Source organism: Pimephales promelas, chromosome 5, assembly GCF_988280905.1.
Source record: "Pimephales promelas chromosome 5, fPimPro1.hap1.1, whole genome shotgun sequence".
Lineage (NCBI taxonomy): Eukaryota > Metazoa > Chordata > Actinopteri > Cypriniformes > Leuciscidae > Pimephales > Pimephales promelas.
Genome location: NC_142773.1, coordinates 24,528,992 through 24,546,699, shown reverse-complemented (window position 1 = coordinate 24,546,699; position 17,708 = coordinate 24,528,992). Strand labels below are relative to the sequence as shown.

The window sequence follows — 17,708 nt, the reverse complement described above, 5'->3', positions numbered from 1 at the left end:
ATCACTTGTCACATGTCTGACAGTGATGGAATAATACATTTATTATTCCAAAAGGTGGTCATATTTATATGAAGAACATTGTTTGTCCAAAAAAATCATGTGTTTATCAACATATTGTCTCATATGTCTATGAATTTTCAAATTATATTAATTCATATTTGTGGGTAGCCTGGGTTTCCCCATGGTGAGTAGGCCTATATAGTATTTGAAAATATATTGGCAGGTACATTTTTGATAAAAGTTATCATGTGAATTTTGCAAAAGTATTTTTTGAAAATGATATACATAGAAATATGCTCATAGATAATAAATATAACAAATATCATGCCTTATTTATAAACAGACTCTTTTGTGCATCAGGCAGGGTTTTAACACTGTTGACGGAGTGTCTCCCTGCACCACATTTAACACATAAACCGATTGTATCCCAGATTTATCCCCAAGGTGTTTTTAGGACATCTCTGGGGCTAATGGAGGCTAATAGGCTTAGCACTTAAGGTGTATTGTCCGGTATGCTTACAGGCAAGGTTTGCTGAGGGTAAAACTCTAAACTCTGGGATTACCTCCAACACATCCCTTTAAAATGCTGTATAGTCAGGACTTAGCTAATAGGATCTGAGGGGGGAATAGGGGCCCTGAAGGTAGTTTGGGGGTTGGCTGACAGCAGGACCGCACACATGCAGGTCAGCAGATGTAGCACGCAGGCAGACTGCTGGACTAACAGGAGGATTACTGGACTCAGATTAGAACGGCTCCTCATAACGGGTAATGCGCACAGAGGCAGTCCCAAGCAGAGCACAGGAGAATCATCCAGCAATAAAGATCTCTATAGATTTAATTATCCAGACCATGTTATTATTCCAGTGCAGGTTGAGAAATAGACACTCAATAAGCCTACATGACAATCAGAATATAATATAATATAATATAATATAATATAATATAATATAATATAATATAATATAATATAATATAATGTAATATAATATAATATAATATAATATAATATAATATAATATAATATATTATAATATAATATAATATAATATAATAGATTTTCCTAATTGTTATGTTTGTTTGGCTCTAAAATTTGACTACACAACAGGGGCAAAGCCAAATACTTGTTACACTAAACTAATCATTTTAACAGCAGATCTCAAACTACTGAGGAACAAAGGTGTTGACAAATTTGTTACAGCCTAACATTTCCCCTCTCTATCTGGTTTCTTTATATCAGTCTGAAAGGAGCGACGTTACAGAAATATCTTACACTTGAGTGAGTGAAGATAAAGCAAAGGAGAGGTGAACAGGTAGGCTACTTTATTTCATTACGCTGGTCTGTATCCTTTATACCATTGATGTTTGGGTTCTTGGAATGTTTTTATTGAATCTTAAATGTCGTTCGCTGGCCTGTCTAGAAAAGAAAATCTTTAGTAGGACTGTTAGATAATAAAAAACACTATTGCTGTCTATTGCTATACACTAGTGTGTGAATATGCCATTTGTCTCTGTGCTATTTCAGTAGTGACCGTGAATAGGTCAACGCATTCTCATCCTTCAACGTCATATAGAACGCTAGTGACAAAACGGCGCTATACTACGCACATGGCACCCGTTATCGTTAATATAACACGTGCTGTGAGGGCTAAGTTTAGGTGTGGGGTAGGGTGTACGTGTCATATTCACGCTAAAGGATTTATAACGTCTTGGGTTCGCGTGTTATATTAACGATAAAGGGAGCCGTGTGCGTAGTATAGCGCCGTTTTTGCATATAGCGTTCTATATGACGTTAATGTTCCATAAGTTCCAGACAGCCTGAACATTTAAGGGATAGTTCACACAAAAAAGAACATTTGTCATAATTTACTCACCCTCATGTTGTTCCAAATCTGTTTGAGTTTATTTCTTATGTTGAACACTAAAGAAGATATTTTAAAAGAATTTGAAACCAGACAGTTGATGGTAGCCATTGATACTAAAGTCAACTGTTTGGTTACCAACATTCTTCCAAATATCTTCGTTGGTGTTTAGCACAGGAAAGGAACTCATACAGGTTTGGAACAACATATACTGGTGGTCGGCAGAAGTAATCCAGCATCCTTAGACCTTCACCGGAAATACCGCCGTGCATGGAGCCCATTATCCCGTTGAAAACAATAGGAGAAGAATAAGCAAAAAAAATGTAACAGTCATACAATTTAAGGGCCATTATTGTAACCCCTCTACATTTTGCACTTTGGACCAACATAGTCAGGGTACATTTTTATATGAGACTTGAAGGGATAGGCCATTCAAAAATGAATGTTCTCATGTTGTTCCAAACCTGTATAAGCTCCTTTCTTCTGCTGAACACAAAAAAATATATATTTTGAAGAATGTTGATAACCAAAAGGTTTAATTTCCCATTGACTTCTTTTTTTTTTTTTATTAGAGAATTTTTTTTTTAATTAGAGAATGTGTATGTTTGTTACACTCAAGGAGGAGGCAGTGTCATGACCCCACGTGACCAGCTAAGGAAGATATCAGCGCTGGGAGAGCAAGGTGCCCTAGATGAGAAACACTGGTACCGATTGGTCAATGGAATGTCTGCTGGAGGTAAGAGTTCGTCACGGAAGTGGCACAGTCCATGAAACACTTTAACTAGCGCTGATCACAATCTTGAAGAACTAAATGGCTAAAAGAGAATACTATTATTGACACATTCATCTGTTACTCTGCATGTGAAACAGAGTTACGGCAAAGGCAAGAGCTCATGATGAGGAACCAGATGGCCATGACTCCACAGATCTTGGCTCAGGGGCAGCAGAGACTGCAGGGTGTTCCTGCGCAGTTTGATCCCCGCTTCATGGAGAGGTCAGTTAGAAGGAACTCTAAAACTAGCAAGAGAATCTATAATACTAAGAATGAGATTTAATGAACACTTTCAGTTATTACTGTACACTCATGTAATGGAACCATACCAGTAAGAAACCTGTGTGTAAACCTCACTCCCCTGGCCTCAAGAGGCGACAGAGGCTAAAGGCTGTGTGGTCTTTAGCGTCCTGTCAGAGCGCCTGCTTCCCACGCCGGAGGCCCCGGTTTCAATCTCGCTAGGAGTGGGTCGAGTAGGACCGTGTACACTCTCTTCAAACTGAGTACAATAATCATGTCTGCAATGTAAAGAACAATAATAGTACTGCATTACAGGAATTCAAATGTTCCTGTTGCAATACTTCCTGTTATTTCTATTAGCATGTCCTTCTGTTATACTGTGTGTGAGTATAACAAGGACATGCTAATAGAAATAACAGGAAGTATAGAAAAAAATAAAATGAATAAGAATACAATTTGACAGTAATAAAATTGCAACAAAATGTAGAAAAAACAACTATATTAGATAGCAGAATAAAGTCAAACAAGTTGTAAGCTGGACTTTAATGATGAATGAATCCTCTTTATCTGCAGAGAACTGGTGCAGCCCACTGAGATGCTATCAGCTGATGGTAGACAAATGCACATGGGTGCCCACCTTGGCCCACCTCTGCCCCAAAACTCCAATGTTATTCAAGGCAGGGGATTCCCTGGCACAGGTTGGAATGGAATTATATACAGGTTAATTTTAGAGAATAGGGGAAGCTCATTGAGCAAACTAATTTTATAAATTTTCTTTTTTTAATTTCCAGGTTACAGCTTCCTTCCAACTGAAACCATGGAGACAGTTGCCAGACGACAAGAGTTAATTCACAAACAGAACATAGCCAGGTACATTTCTGTGTATTTGCCTTCTATGTAAAAAAAAAAACAAAAAAAACTATTGTTGGTTTAGCTTAAAAAATTAAGTAACCTGGTTGCCTTAAAATTTTAAGTTGATTGAACTAGAAAAAGTGAGTTAATACAATGAAGGATATTGATTTAATCATCAGAAACTTAAAATAATAAGTTATCTGAACTAAATAAATAATTTAAGTTGATTTGACAAAAGAAAAAAATGTTGTGATAACAAATCTTGAAAATGTTTTTTTTTTACAGTGCAATATAAAATTGGAGTAAGAAATATGAGTACAATACAAGGCTATTAATAAATGTAATTAAAAATTTTTTTCTTTTTTTTATGAGGATGGAGATGAATGCTATCCTGCATCAAAAAGAGTTGGAGAACGCCCACCAAAAGGGTCTTATTGGTATGGAGAATCCCATGATGTACCAGGGCATCCACCCCAATCCAATGGCCTTCAGGGGCCGTCAGCGACTCCCGGATGGTCATGATGTATTCGTCCACCGCACCACACTTGAAGACCTGCATGCTAACAGTCTCCTCATGTCAAGCCCTTACCCACAGATCAGCACACTGCAAAGGGAGCGAGGACGCAGGACAGGCAGGAGGGCCACCAATCATAAGAGCTCAGACAGCAACAGCACTCTCCCTAAAGGCCAATCAGAAGAGAAGAACATCGAGCAAAGTCCAGGAGGCGCATCGGGGGAGGAGAAGGAAGTTGAAGGGAAAGGTGAAATGAGCAGTGAGGCCACCAGCAACAAACCACACCAAACCAAAGTAGAAACAGAGCTGTCTTCAGCCAGCAGTAGGAAAAGTTTTCAGGAAGGAGAGCCAGGGATTCGCAAGGCATGTATTAGTGGACAGGAGGGTTGTGCAGAAGTCAACAACTGCAATGCCGGCGCCAGCGACAAAGATATTTCCAACCCTTGCTCGGCTTTCCAAGAAAAGTTTCTGTACCCGTCTGCCGCCGGCCCTCTCACAGGGATGCCCTACATGCTCCCCGTGCCAGGAAATGGACTTCTACCTCTTGGTGTGTTTGTTAATTACTTTAAATGCAGTGGTTGTGTTTAGCATTAGTTTAGTATTGTTTATATACTATTATAATATTTCTTCAAATTTTAAATAAGCTAATATTTCATTGTTTTTATTTTAGATAAAGTTTTCATTTTGTTACATGCTTTTGTTTTTGTTTGTTTGTTTTTTAAATATTTTTTTATTTAGTTTTAGTTTTAGTCAGTTTAGTACTTCAACTTCTACTTTTTAACTATTTAACTATTTATTTCAGTTAGATACAATGGCACCATTTCTAACTTTTGGTTTTTTTTAAAAAGTTAAGTTTGTTTTTTCGTCAAATATTCATATTTTATTTTTAGCTGTATTTCAATTAATTTTTTAATATTTCTAGCTAACAATACAACACTACAACACAGGTCTTTGGCTGTTTGTGAGGCATGTTTTGTGAGCCAATGTACATTTTTCTTAAGAAATATTAAGATGATGATGACACATTACAGTCAATGCTACCTATTAATTTGTTTTGTTTGCATTTAGGTCCTCCTAATATGTTTCTTAATGGAGAAGAGATGTCTGATATTCGCAAATGGACAGTTGATGACGTCTTCAACTTTATCAGTGAAATACCAAGCTGCGCTGAATATGCACAGGTAATAGAAATGTAAAATGACAAAATGTTATTATAATTTTAAAGCTGTTTTTCAATCTTATTCTTTTGTGTGTCATCCACTTCAGACATTCAAAGACCACATGATTGATGGAGAGACTTTACCTCTTCTTACAGAGGAGCACCTCCTGGATACACTTGGGCTAAAGCTTGGGCCGGCACTCAAGATACGATCACAGGTAGGGTTACAGTGTTTTAAAAGGACAAGATTCTCAACATAATGTCCCAATAAGCACGTTAATCAGGTTAAAGTTAATATGAAAGTGTTTTATGAAGAAAATTAAATGTATTTTTAAGTCAAATAGAAGTTGCAATCTTTTCTTTCCTGTTGTGACGTATATCTGAATAAAAAGGCTTCTTAAAAAAATGAGGGTGGGAGTGACAGGTTACAAAAATACTACAGAAATCAATGGTGCCCCACAATCTTCAAAATATCATCCTTTGTGTTCAGCAAAAGAAAGAAACTCATGGAGGTTTGCAACAACTTGAGGGCGAGTAAATGATGACAGAATTTTCATTTTTGGGTGGAGCATTCTTTAAAAAAAAGATTTTTAAAGAGTTAACCAAACTCTTTTTACTCATTCGATTATTCTACTTTCTTTTTAGTTGTCCCGACGGATGGGTAGCATGTTCTACAACATGATGAACTTGCCCCTGGCTGTCTCTGGCCTGCAGCCTCCACCTGAGAAAAGTGGGGACAGATCATCAGACATCAGCTCCCCCCTCAACTGCCACAGCGTGGAGCTTCTCAGCAGCCCCAGAGACACAGAGGCTCTTAAATCTACGGAGCCTGTTAGTGAAGCTGATAATCTTGCTTCACCGACCCAGATGAGTGAGACCACCTGAAAGAGCACAACTATATTGGACTTCTTTTTATCCCACCTCAAAATCCTTTACGGTTTGACACCTAAAGCATAAGGTAGAAAGAAACTGACATTTCTATAGTAAATCACAAATATATTATGATGTGTGTTATGCAATAGGTTCAAAATGTACTCCAAAAGACTTAGTAGTCTGTCGAATGCTGGATTTTTCTACTTATATGTATATTTTGTAATAAATGAGCAAATCAATTGAAAACATTTTGTCCTTATTATTTTTTATTTTAAAATTGTATTTTGGTTTTTACTTCAAACTTGAATTACCCTCTATTGTCATGTGTTTTTTGCTGTGAAGTAAAATAAATTACTTTGGTCTTTGTTTGGTTGAATTGGTATGTTAAATAATTAAAAATGTAAATGTAAATACAACATATTCCACACAAAAAAATCACAAAATATACACTATTCTTTTTCAACAAATGATGAAAATACATTACTTATGATATGACTGAATAGTCTAAATCCTTTGTGATTTTTGTAATTTTCTAGAAGTAAACATCAAATCCAATGCATCTTTAATTAAGCTGTACTCGGGGGTAGCACCTAATGTTGTTTGTAATTAGTTATGTACGTATATATACTGTGTGTGTGTGTGTGTGTGTGTGTGTGTGTGTGTATATATATATATATATATATATATATATGTAAGCACACACTCACCGTCCTTAAGGATATTAGGAACACCATACTAATACCGTCCTTGTCCACTTTCACCTTGAGAACTGCCTTAATTCTACGTGGCATTGATTCAACAAGGTGCTGAAAGCATTCTTTAGAAATGTTGGCCCATATTAATAGGATAGCATCTTGCAGTTGATGGAGATTTGTGGGATGCACATCCAGGGCACGAAGCTACCGTTCCACCACATCCCAAAGATGCTCTATTGGGTTGAGATCTGGTGACTGTAGGGGCCATTTTAGTACAGTGAACTCATTGTCATGTTCAAGAAACCAATTTGAAATGATTCGAGCTTTGTGACATGGTGCATTATCCTGCTGGAAGTAGCCATCAGAGGATGTGTAGTGGCTATAAGGGATGGACATGGTCAGAAACAATGCTCAGGTAGGCTGTGGCATTTAAATGATGCCCAATTGGCACTAAGGGGCCTAAAGTGTGCCAAGAAAACATTCCCCACACCATTAGGTGTCAAGTTGAATATATATATATATATATATATATATATATATATATATATATATATATATATATATATATATATATATATATATAGGTGTCAGGAACAGTGTTAATTTTATGATAGATAATACTTTATCAGTTCTGGGTAGTCAGGGTTGAAATTATAGATTTATCAATTAGCAACTGACCGACAGACAAACTAAAGTTTTGAATATTTTCATCAAGCAGTTTGCTTCGTACAATTAGTTGCATTAACAGCATTAAAATGGACTTCAATGCACTGACGCACTTTGTGTGCCTCACCTGCACTTCAGATGGCAGTATTCACTCATTCAGGTTTTAATCTGCAAAGCGAAGAAGTGACTGATCACGGGCTATTCGAAATATCGCGAGATCTCCCTCCCCATTCTGTTCGTGACCACGTCAAGGGAACCCAGAAGTTAGAAATCATGGCGGAGCGCAGGAGACACAAGAAGCGAATTCAGGTACCAAATTCACGTAATATTTGCTTTTAGATGCTTAGGCCTCTGCTTGGTATTGTGTCATTTCTCCTGTTAGTGTTTTATTCGACATAACATACATTTGTATATTGATCCGTTATTTTCCCAGTGCTTTTATATATGGGAGGTGGATTATTTATCACTGTTGGCGCAATTTTTGCGCCTTTCTTCGGTAATGCAATGTATCTATTGGCAGGTATCTAAACACTTATACATTTACTCGATATATTTGATGTGAGCATGACCTGATTTGAATGCCTCTCTCCCGTGAATAGTATGTGTTTGGTGGCACAGCTGATGGAGTTGGCCATCTTAGCTCGGCACAGACTGTTCAGTTTGCAGGCTGTTCTTGTTCTTAACCAGCTGCTGTCTCAGATGCTTCACTAATTTGAACAAATTTCGCCCATAATACATAACTTCTTTACGATTGCACTTTTTTTTTTAAATTGCCACATTTGTAAATGTATTGCCACATTTGTACCTATTTGCAGTGTAATTAAACAGACATTTCAACCCAAAATAAAATAAAAAATCCCTATCATGTACTTACCTCATGTTGTTTCAATCTCATTTGAGTGACTTTTTGCGTTGAATACACAAGGATTTGTGACCCTTTACTTCATTAAAAGTGAACTCTGACTGTCAGTCATTTCCATGAGATAGCGCGCTTACAGATTTCAAGTATCTTAAGTACAAATACTTTGTTACTTAAGTACATTTTCCACGTATCTGTACTTTATTGAAGTAGAATAAATAGGGCATATTTTTTTACATTTACTTGGTTACATTTTGCAGCAATTATTATATGTTCTACTCCACTACATTTCTACAACGTTACATTTTCTGATCAAAACGTCATCCTGGCCAATCTGTTCGTCGCACATTTGTCTCACCAGTGAAGTTTGGTTGCATAGATATATCAACCTGGTCGCACTAAATGAGTCTCTATAGCAATTTATACGCGAAAATGAGTTTTTACATGCATAGGATACACATTGGGTACGTTTGGTTAGGATTAGTATGGCAAGCCAAGAGGTTCAGAATTATGCCATAAACAGCTCTACAGTAAAATATGAAAGTGATTGCAGTACCAGTTTTAGCCACAATCTTACATACAGCTCCTTAACTGTTATTAATCATTAGAATATAGACATTAAAGAGAATAAATTGTTATGAAAGTACATTTAAAATCAAGTACTTTTTACTTAAGTAGGGTTGTCATTGTATTCTACTTTTACTAAAGTAAATATGTATGTGGTTATTTGTACTTTTACTTAAGTACTGTACTTCACCACTGCAAACAAGTGAGAAAATGCTGACAGGATTTTCATTTTTGGGTGAATTATCCATGTAAGGCCATTCTCCATAATTAAAATGTGTGTAGCTTCCTCAATATTTCAATCAACTGTCAGTGCTACATTATGTGTGGATCTGCCACTGACTTGAAACCTAGTGTGCCACCTACTTGGACAGCATTTTTGGTCGTAGTCAGAATGGGTTTATCTTCCCTGAAAAACATTGTTAGGTTGGCAACTCATTTGGCTTTGAGACAGCCACTGTGTGTTCCTGGAGTACATATGGTGTTATGTAAAAGAAACAGTGGAGTTTTGAGAAATGACGTGTTGTCTTGATAAGAGAGTCACTCTTCATGATCCTTCCAGCTTGTTGGTTTTTGCTCTTATGCAACAGGTTGAAATCCACTGTCATTGCTGGTCAGTTTTCTTTCAGTGCATAAACGTAATTTATTATCCCGACAAAGCTGAATTCTCAGTAGCAATTACCTCAGTCTTCAGTGTCGCATGATCCTTCAGAAATCATTCTAATATGCTGATTTTCTGCTCAAGAAACCCTTCTTAATATTTTTGTTGAAAATAGTATACTTTTTTTCAGGATTCTTTAATGAATGGAAAGTTTAAAATAACAGCATTCATTTGAAACAAATATTTTGTAACATTATAAATCTCTTTACTGTATTTTTTGTTCAATTTAATGTGTCCTTGCTGAATAAAAGTGCCACCGTAAAGGCCAAGTAAGTTATAATTACATTTCCACTCTGAGTGATGGATGAGAAATCCTGCATTACATTTACTTAATAACATCAATAGGAACCCTAAATCAAATCTTTAGATTTTAAAGTTTCAAGCTAAAACAAATAAAGTACTGAATGTGACTGTAAAGATGCCAATTAGGTCAAGTGTTGCAGAGAAGTTAACCCCAAAAAAAAATGAAAAGTCTGTCATGTTTTATTTACTCATGTGTTTCCAAACCTGTACGGTTTTCTTATTTCTGTGAAACACAAAAGAAGATATGTTTAAAAATGTCTGGGTTTTTTTTAGTCCGTATACAATGAAAGTCAATTGTAACCATGACCTATTCAAAACATAATCTTGTGTTCCGCAGAAGAAAGTAAGTCGTACAGGTTTAGGGCGAAATGAGTTATCACTTCAAGCAGTTTATCTTAAGTCGTCAGCCTGTCTAATGTAGTACAGCTTCCACTGAGAGACCACCAAACCGTGATAACAAGACCAGGGCCTGCTGTAGTGCAAGACAAGTTCATTATTTACCAAGGTGACTGAGACAATATAATCTATGATGAACATTTGGCTGGCTGACTTCACAAAATCAAAATTAATATCAGGCAACATGCCAGTGACTCCCAGACAAAAATTCCACGTTTATATGATCTTCATTGAATGTTTCTCTGAGCCGTGCAGGAGTCTGACTGAAGGATTGTGGAGCCTATACTAAAACCTCAGAATAATGAGTGTAGTTATGCCTGGTAGGTAGTCATTCATTACTCAAATGAATGATATCTCTATTGGCTGGATTTGTAAGAGGTTTTTTTGTAGAGTGGGGTCACACAAGTAATGATTTTTAGTTTACAAAGCGGGTCAGTGAGGACTCGGTGTGTCTGAATGGAGACGGTGATTAGAGCACAGCACATCAGTATGTGGTGAGCTGAGGCTTTTAATGAGTTCACACTCATTGAGTCCATGATCGACGAGAGTCCTGCTGCAAGTGCAGGAGGTTCATTTCAAAGCTTTTTCAGAGGGAGTTGGCTGGATTCCTGCACTGCCGTTTTTCTAAATTCTCTTGATATTATTTTTCACTGGAATTAAGGGCTGTATGTAGCTAAAGAAACAAACCAGCTTTTTGTCATTTGTTACACCTATGAGTCTTGGTTTAGTATCTAGGTTCTCTCCCATGGTGTCTGAAGTCTCATTGGTCCAGAATTATGCTCTACATATAATAGGAATGCACATATTAAAACTTTTTTTTAAAGGTGCTCTAAGTGATGTCACACTTTTTTAGGCCCAAACATTTTTTGTCACATACAACAAACATCTCCTCACTATCCGCTAGCTGCCTGTCCCCTAAACACACTGTGAAAAAACAAACTGTGGCAACTCCATGAAACATAACATACTGTTCCAGCCAATAACTGACAAGAAGGCCCTGGGGGTGGGGTTTGGGGGGTCATTGCACAGATGAGGAGGAGGGAGGGTCTATCTAGCCTCTGTTTTGTTTGAAAATACTTTAAACGTCAACAAGAAGTCATGTCACCCGACATTGCCCGACATTCAATTCTATGCTATTTTGCCTGAAGTAATTAAAAATTAAAACACTAAAAACAAATTGTTTCTGAAGGTAATATCAGCATTACAACAATTTGCTAAAGATAGTATTTTACTGTGTTATTCAATTTGTGCAAAATATGCATGTTCATTTTTCCTATAATTATACACACTACCATTGATTCAATAGTTTGGGGTTTGTAAGATTTCTTTAAAAAAAAAATTATGCTTCCCAAGGCTGTGTTTATTTGATCAAAATAATGTGAAAATATTGTGAAATATATTATTACGATTTATGATAACCTTTTTCTATTTTAATACTTTAAAATGTAATTTATTCCTGTGATGATGGCAAAGCTGAATTTTTTAGCATCATTACTACAGGATTTTTCAGTGTCACATGATCCTTCAGAAATCATTCTAATATGCTGATTTGCTGCTCAAAAAAGATTTTTCTTATCAATGTTAATAGTTTAATTTTTTTTTAAACCGTGATGCTTTTTTTTTCAGGACTATTTCATGAATAGAACATTTATTTAAATTAGAAATTTAACTAATATAATTTAATTTAAATTTATTATATATGTCTTTAGAAATAGAAATCTTTTTTTATTATTTAACCTATTAAATATAAATAAAAGGTTTATATAAAAGTATCAATATCTTTAAAAGAAATTATACTGAACATAAACTTTTGAGTGATATCATGTATCCAATATTGAATGATGGTACTATTAATATATATAAAAAATCACACATTTCTGCTGATAACCAATGTGGTCCTGAATTTACCTATATATTGTACATTCTGACTGACCTGTTTTATCATCAAGCCTTTACAATCTTTATCACTTTGTTTCAGGAGGTTAGTGAACCTACCAAGGAAGAGAAGGCGGTGGCAAAGTACCTGCGCTTTAACTGCCCCACCAAATCCACCAACATGATGGGACATCGTGTGGATTACTTTGTCGGTCAGTGCACTCATTCCTGTCTTGTTTTCTTCTGTGCCCCTCAACATAGGGTTTATATATCAAGGCTTCTTTTATAGATTTGTTGTTTTTAATATTCCTTAAGGCAAACCATGCGCTAATTCTCACAGTCTCACAGTCTTCTCAAACATTGTGTTCATCCGCGCTGTGCCGTGTTGAGGGTGCTGAAGTTCAACTCATGTAAAGTTGATAATTACACGAATGACTGCAATTGCAGATTTCGAACAGAGATGGCGAAAAAAAGAGAAAAAAATGCGGGACTGCAGCTTTAAGGGATACGATTATTGACTACAGGGGGACATTATTTATTTTTTGCTTCAGATGCTGTAATTAAACCAAATGTTTGTTTTCTGCACATCAGCCTCTAAAGCAGTTGAATGTCTGCTGGATTCAAAGTGGGCCAAAGCAAAGAAGGGTGAGGAAGCTTTGTTCACAACCAGAGAGTCAGTGGTTGACTACTGCAACAGGTAAATCTAGTATTTTTCTCTTATTTCATGATGCCAAATGGGATTTTTCAGTAGTATTTGATATTACAAAGCTGTTTATCGAAATAATTATTTGAGATATCGAATCTAAAGAAAAATGAAAAAAGTCTATTTTAAGTCTAAGTCTAAAACAGTAATTTTGTGAAATTATCAGAGTATGAAGAGTTGTCATTAGAAAACAGTGTAAAACAGTGTTGTGGAAAGACAACGTTGCCACTTTTACCACTTGTAATTGAATAACTTTTATTTGATTAAATTACAAATGTCTTGTAAAATTCTTCAATTCCATAATTTTTTGTGTACATCTCATTTGATTATTTTTTATATGATGCACCTCCATTAGTCTGCTCCCATTATATCTGCACTTGAGAATGTGTATTTTGAAAAATCTGTTTCAGGCAAACACTAATTTGAACTACTTTTACTATTCGCAGGCTCCTAAAGAAGCAGTTTTTCCACAGAGCCCTGAAAGTGATGAAGAAGAAGCCAGAGAAAGATGTAAAGAAAGAGAAGGAAAAAGAGAAAGAAAAGGAAAAAGAGAAGGCCAAAAGTGACAGCGGCAAGGAAGAGGAGAAAAAGAGCAAAAAAGACAAAGACAAAAAGAAGGATTCTGAGGCAGCGGACGTAAAGAAGGAAAAAAATGTATGACTAGAGGATATGAGAGTGCTGTTTCATGCGCACATGTGAATATCATGAATCTTCATTTTGATGGCTAATTTTTGTGTGTTTAGGATGACAGTCCAGGATCTCCAAAAAAGAAGAAGGATGTAAAAAAGAAGTTCAAGCTGGAACCTCATGAGGACCAACTGTTCTTGGATGGCAGTGAGGTCAGGATGAGTACCATTCAGAAAATCATAATAACAGATGCTTGTAAATATAAATCTCGTTTGACGATGAATGTTCATTTGCTAATGTTCATTCCCAACAACGCCCTTCAGCCGTGACTTATTCACCATACAGCACAGCCTGTCGCCCCTTATTGCGGTTATAAAACGGTTGCCACACAATACAAATATTAAAGCCAAAAATGTGTGTCAATGCTACTTTCATCAATTTTGGCTTTAACAAATATCCACACTAGTAGCATTTTTTTTTTTTTTTAATAATTTACCTAAATATTTAATAATAACATTGTTAATATATTAGTCTTAATATTTGAATTATATTATAGACTTGCATATTATATTCAGGCTGGCTGGGTATTGTTAGTTGTTATTGTTTTGATAAAATGAAAATAGACTGTTATAGATTCTTCATGTCTTTTTTTCTAATGAAAAAGTTCAAACGTTTGTCTTCCCTACAGGTTTATTTTTGGATTTACGATCCAGTCCACTTTAAAACCTTTGCCATGGGATTGATTCTAGGTAGGATCTCTTCTTCTACATTGTCTGTCGTTTGACTGGCTCCAGTCCTGATTCAGAGCGTTGTGTGTGTTTGCAGTCATTGCCGTCATCGCAGCCACTCTGTTCCCTCTGTGGCCTGCTGAGATGAGAGTTGGTGTGTATTACCTGAGCGTGGCAGCAGGATGCTTCGTCGCCAGCATACTACTACTGGCTGTTGGTACGACCTCAAGAATTTACATTCTAGTTGCAGTTTGATTTCAAATGACGTGTTCTATCTTTTCTCATCGTCTTATTCCTTCTTTTCCCTTTGGTTCAGCTCGTTGCATCTTGTTCCTGATCATCTGGGTGGTGACCGGCGGCCGCCATCACTTCTGGTTCCTACCAAACTTGACAGCCGACGTGGGCTTTATCGACTCTTTCCGGCCCCTCTATACGCATGAGTACAAGGGTCCCCGCTCCAGCTCCAAGAAATCCAGCAGCGAGAAATCTGACAAGGGCTCGGATTCCAGCAAAGCACAGAAATCAGATAGCGAGGATAAATCGGACAGCGAGAAGAAAGATGGCGAGGAGGAAGAGGATGAAGAAGATAATAAGGAAATGGAGGCGAGCGAGGAAGCGGGCGCAGAGCGTCAGTCGGACACGGACAGTGACAGGCGAGAGGACGAGGGTTCGCAACACAGCAACGGCAACGACTTTGAAATGATCACCAGAGAAGAGCTGGAGCAGCACACAGAAGAAGAGGAGGAGGAGGATGAGGAGGAAGTTGACGAAGAAGAGCAAAGTGAGAGAAAGCCCTTGACTGTTCAGACATAAACGTTTTCCTCACACCGCACACATACTCCCATGCTCCATGTGGACCTGCTGACGTACTTCTGTCAAGTTCAGAAGAGTTTCCCATTTCTGTTCAGGCTGAGATCTTCCTCTGTGAAAACAGACAGGCTTAAAAGGATAAACGAGAGCAGGAAACGGCTACGATGACAATGGAAATATCGCAAAGGCTGTTTGGTTTCCCTGAAAATGCTTTCCCCACTGTGGATGCAACAATGCAAGTCTCCCCGAGCCCCATGTTTCACTGGTTCCTTGATTTTTCTCTTTTTTCATGTTAACTTTATCTAATGTCAAAGTGTTTTGTTGTATAAACATGTTGGTAGTGTTAAGGACTCAGTCAACGTTCACAATGTTTTTGTTTTTTTTTACCCACATATGAATGTTCGCTCTCCAATAGTCTGTAAGATTCAAATTTGTAGTTGAAGGGTTTGTTCTTTCCTTTTTAGATACATTGGCTAATTTGGACGGACCAACATATTTTGTCTTGGATATCTATCGTTTCAGTCATTAATGTCAATGGCACTTGACCTGTGACATTTTGTTGAGGAACTCTGGGAGATCTTGCTAGGTTTGGGACGAGAGCTGTATTTTTGGGCAATTGACACAGTCTGCCACATACATTTCTGCAATTACGTTTTGTGACCCTAACGAGAAACGGAAAAACGGAGGGGTTAATAAATTTGAGCAGGATCCTTAACTGCGGTAGGCAGTTATTTAAAACCAAACTCCGTTTAAGTCTAATGAGGTCGACTGCATTCAAAAGGGGAAACTACATCCACATTCGTGCCAAATGATGCGGGATATTGATGCTTTTTTCATGTACATTTAAATTATGACCAACTTGCATATACATGTCATGCCGTAGTTCATATATGTCCCCTAGAGCCAATCACATCTGTGCATCATTAGCCTCTGGTTCTCCCGTCTGGTGTTTAAAGTCTGAGGCTGACAAATCGTACTTCCCTGAGCGGCTTGTGGTCCAAAATAGTTGGTTAGTTTGCGTTTTAACAGGGCCAAGGGCCAAGGTCCAATGCTATCTTTCCGTAGGGTTGCTAACTAATTGGCTAGAGTATTATTTTACATTAGCTGTTTCTTTGACTCATACTGAGGATGATATTTAAGAGATAAAATACAAATGTATCATTTATATATGGATTCTATAAATCTACCAGATATTGTTCATGCCAGCAGGTCAGGTTCAGCATGAACGCTACTCTATTTTATAATGTCAGACAGGTTTTTCATTTCACTGCATTTTGTGCTAGTACTAAAACCACCAATTGTTTTCAATGCCGAAGACTTCAGAAAGAATGCTTCAAACATACTAGTAGTGGTTGTCAAAAGTGCACAAGACAAGATGCAGAAAAGGTGTATTAAAAAACTAAAAACCATTGTTGAACACATCTCTCAAAATTCATGGTCCTCTCAAGTTGACGAGGAGCAGGGAAAGCCCTCGTGCCTGAGAACGTCTCTCTTTCTCTTCATCAAATGTATGAATCTTTAACCACGTCTGTAAGTAGATGATCTCGTCAGTCAACACCCCAGAGGGGTCACACTTAGTGTTCCTGTAGAAGTACTTTGTATGGTTTCAATATTCTGTCATTGACTTGAAGACCTGGATAGACTGGGCATGACACCGTGTAATTAAAGACATGTTTTTACTTTAAATGGAATTTCACTCACCTTTTTTTCTGTCCCGCTGTCTTTATGAGAGAGAAATATGTTGATATCCCAGCTGTTTTTTTTTTATATATATATAATTTACAGGAAGTTTCATTTGATATTAGGTGATTCTGTCATATAAAAAATGTAGTTATATCATTTATAAAAAAAATTAAATCTCATCTTTTTTTTATGTGGTCAGCATCTTCAACTAACTAATTGTCCGTATTTGGATCAATGTTGAGGAATGTCTTTTTGCAGTAAATGGAGAATAATTGAACTGTCTGTCAAAAACTATGTATCCTTTCATTGCAATAAAATTATAGAACACAACCAGTTTGCATTGTTTTGTTGAAAACTGTCACAAGTATTTCAGTCTTCATTATATTTCACAATAGCTATTATAGTTTTTAATATACATGTAATGATTTCTATTCCATTGCTCTACAAAAATTACAGATTGTTTCACTTAAGAAGCTTGACAGTCAAAAACAATTAAATTTATTCCTTATACATAAGATTAAATACAAGATTGTACATTGCAAGATCGAATGGTACATTTCTAATCTTGAGCATTAAGTACATTTAATAAAACTAAATAGTCTCTAAAATACAAGGCTATATTTAAAATAATAAAATAAAACATTCAAGATAATTAAGTTTATTGAAATATTACAAACAAGACAAATACATGTCATAGTATCTCTTATTTACATCGAAATGTAAACAGCTTACATTCAGCTATACCAGTTCTTATGCAATAATAATGTGATATGACCTTGATAAAGGATCAATAATACAGTGAGAAATGCAAAACAAAGTGCATTTGTAAAAATGAATAAATCCCAGCTTATGTAGTGTAAAAATTAAAC

General features: G+C 36.5%; 2 protein-coding genes across 2 annotated transcripts; both read left to right on the top strand.

The window, feature by feature from the left end:
- Positions 1 to 1,179: 1,179 nt before the first annotated feature.
- samd7 (sterile alpha motif domain containing 7) lies at positions 1,180 to 6,633 on the top strand. The gene is made up of 9 exons (XM_039654533.2): positions 1,180 to 1,310; positions 2,479 to 2,595; positions 2,730 to 2,853; positions 3,445 to 3,569; positions 3,663 to 3,741; positions 4,096 to 4,784; positions 5,306 to 5,418; positions 5,504 to 5,614; positions 6,042 to 6,633. Exons 2-9 carry the CDS (start codon positions 2,493 to 2,495, stop codon positions 6,279 to 6,281), a joined length of 1,584 nt encoding a protein of 527 aa, XP_039510467.2. The 5' UTR covers positions 1,180 to 1,310; positions 2,479 to 2,492; the 3' UTR covers positions 6,282 to 6,633.
- Positions 6,634 to 7,837: 1,204 nt separating this feature from the next.
- sec62 (SEC62 homolog, preprotein translocation factor) lies at positions 7,838 to 15,541 on the top strand. Its single transcript, XM_039654569.2, has 8 exons — positions 7,838 to 7,939; positions 12,392 to 12,500; positions 12,880 to 12,985; positions 13,438 to 13,645; positions 13,735 to 13,830; positions 14,307 to 14,367; positions 14,444 to 14,563; positions 14,663 to 15,541. The coding sequence occupies exons 1-8, from the start codon at positions 7,904 to 7,906 to the stop codon at positions 15,157 to 15,159; spliced, it is 1,233 nt and encodes a 410-aa protein (XP_039510503.1). The 5' UTR covers positions 7,838 to 7,903; the 3' UTR covers positions 15,160 to 15,541.
- The last annotated feature ends 2,167 nt before the right edge of the window (positions 15,542 to 17,708 follow it).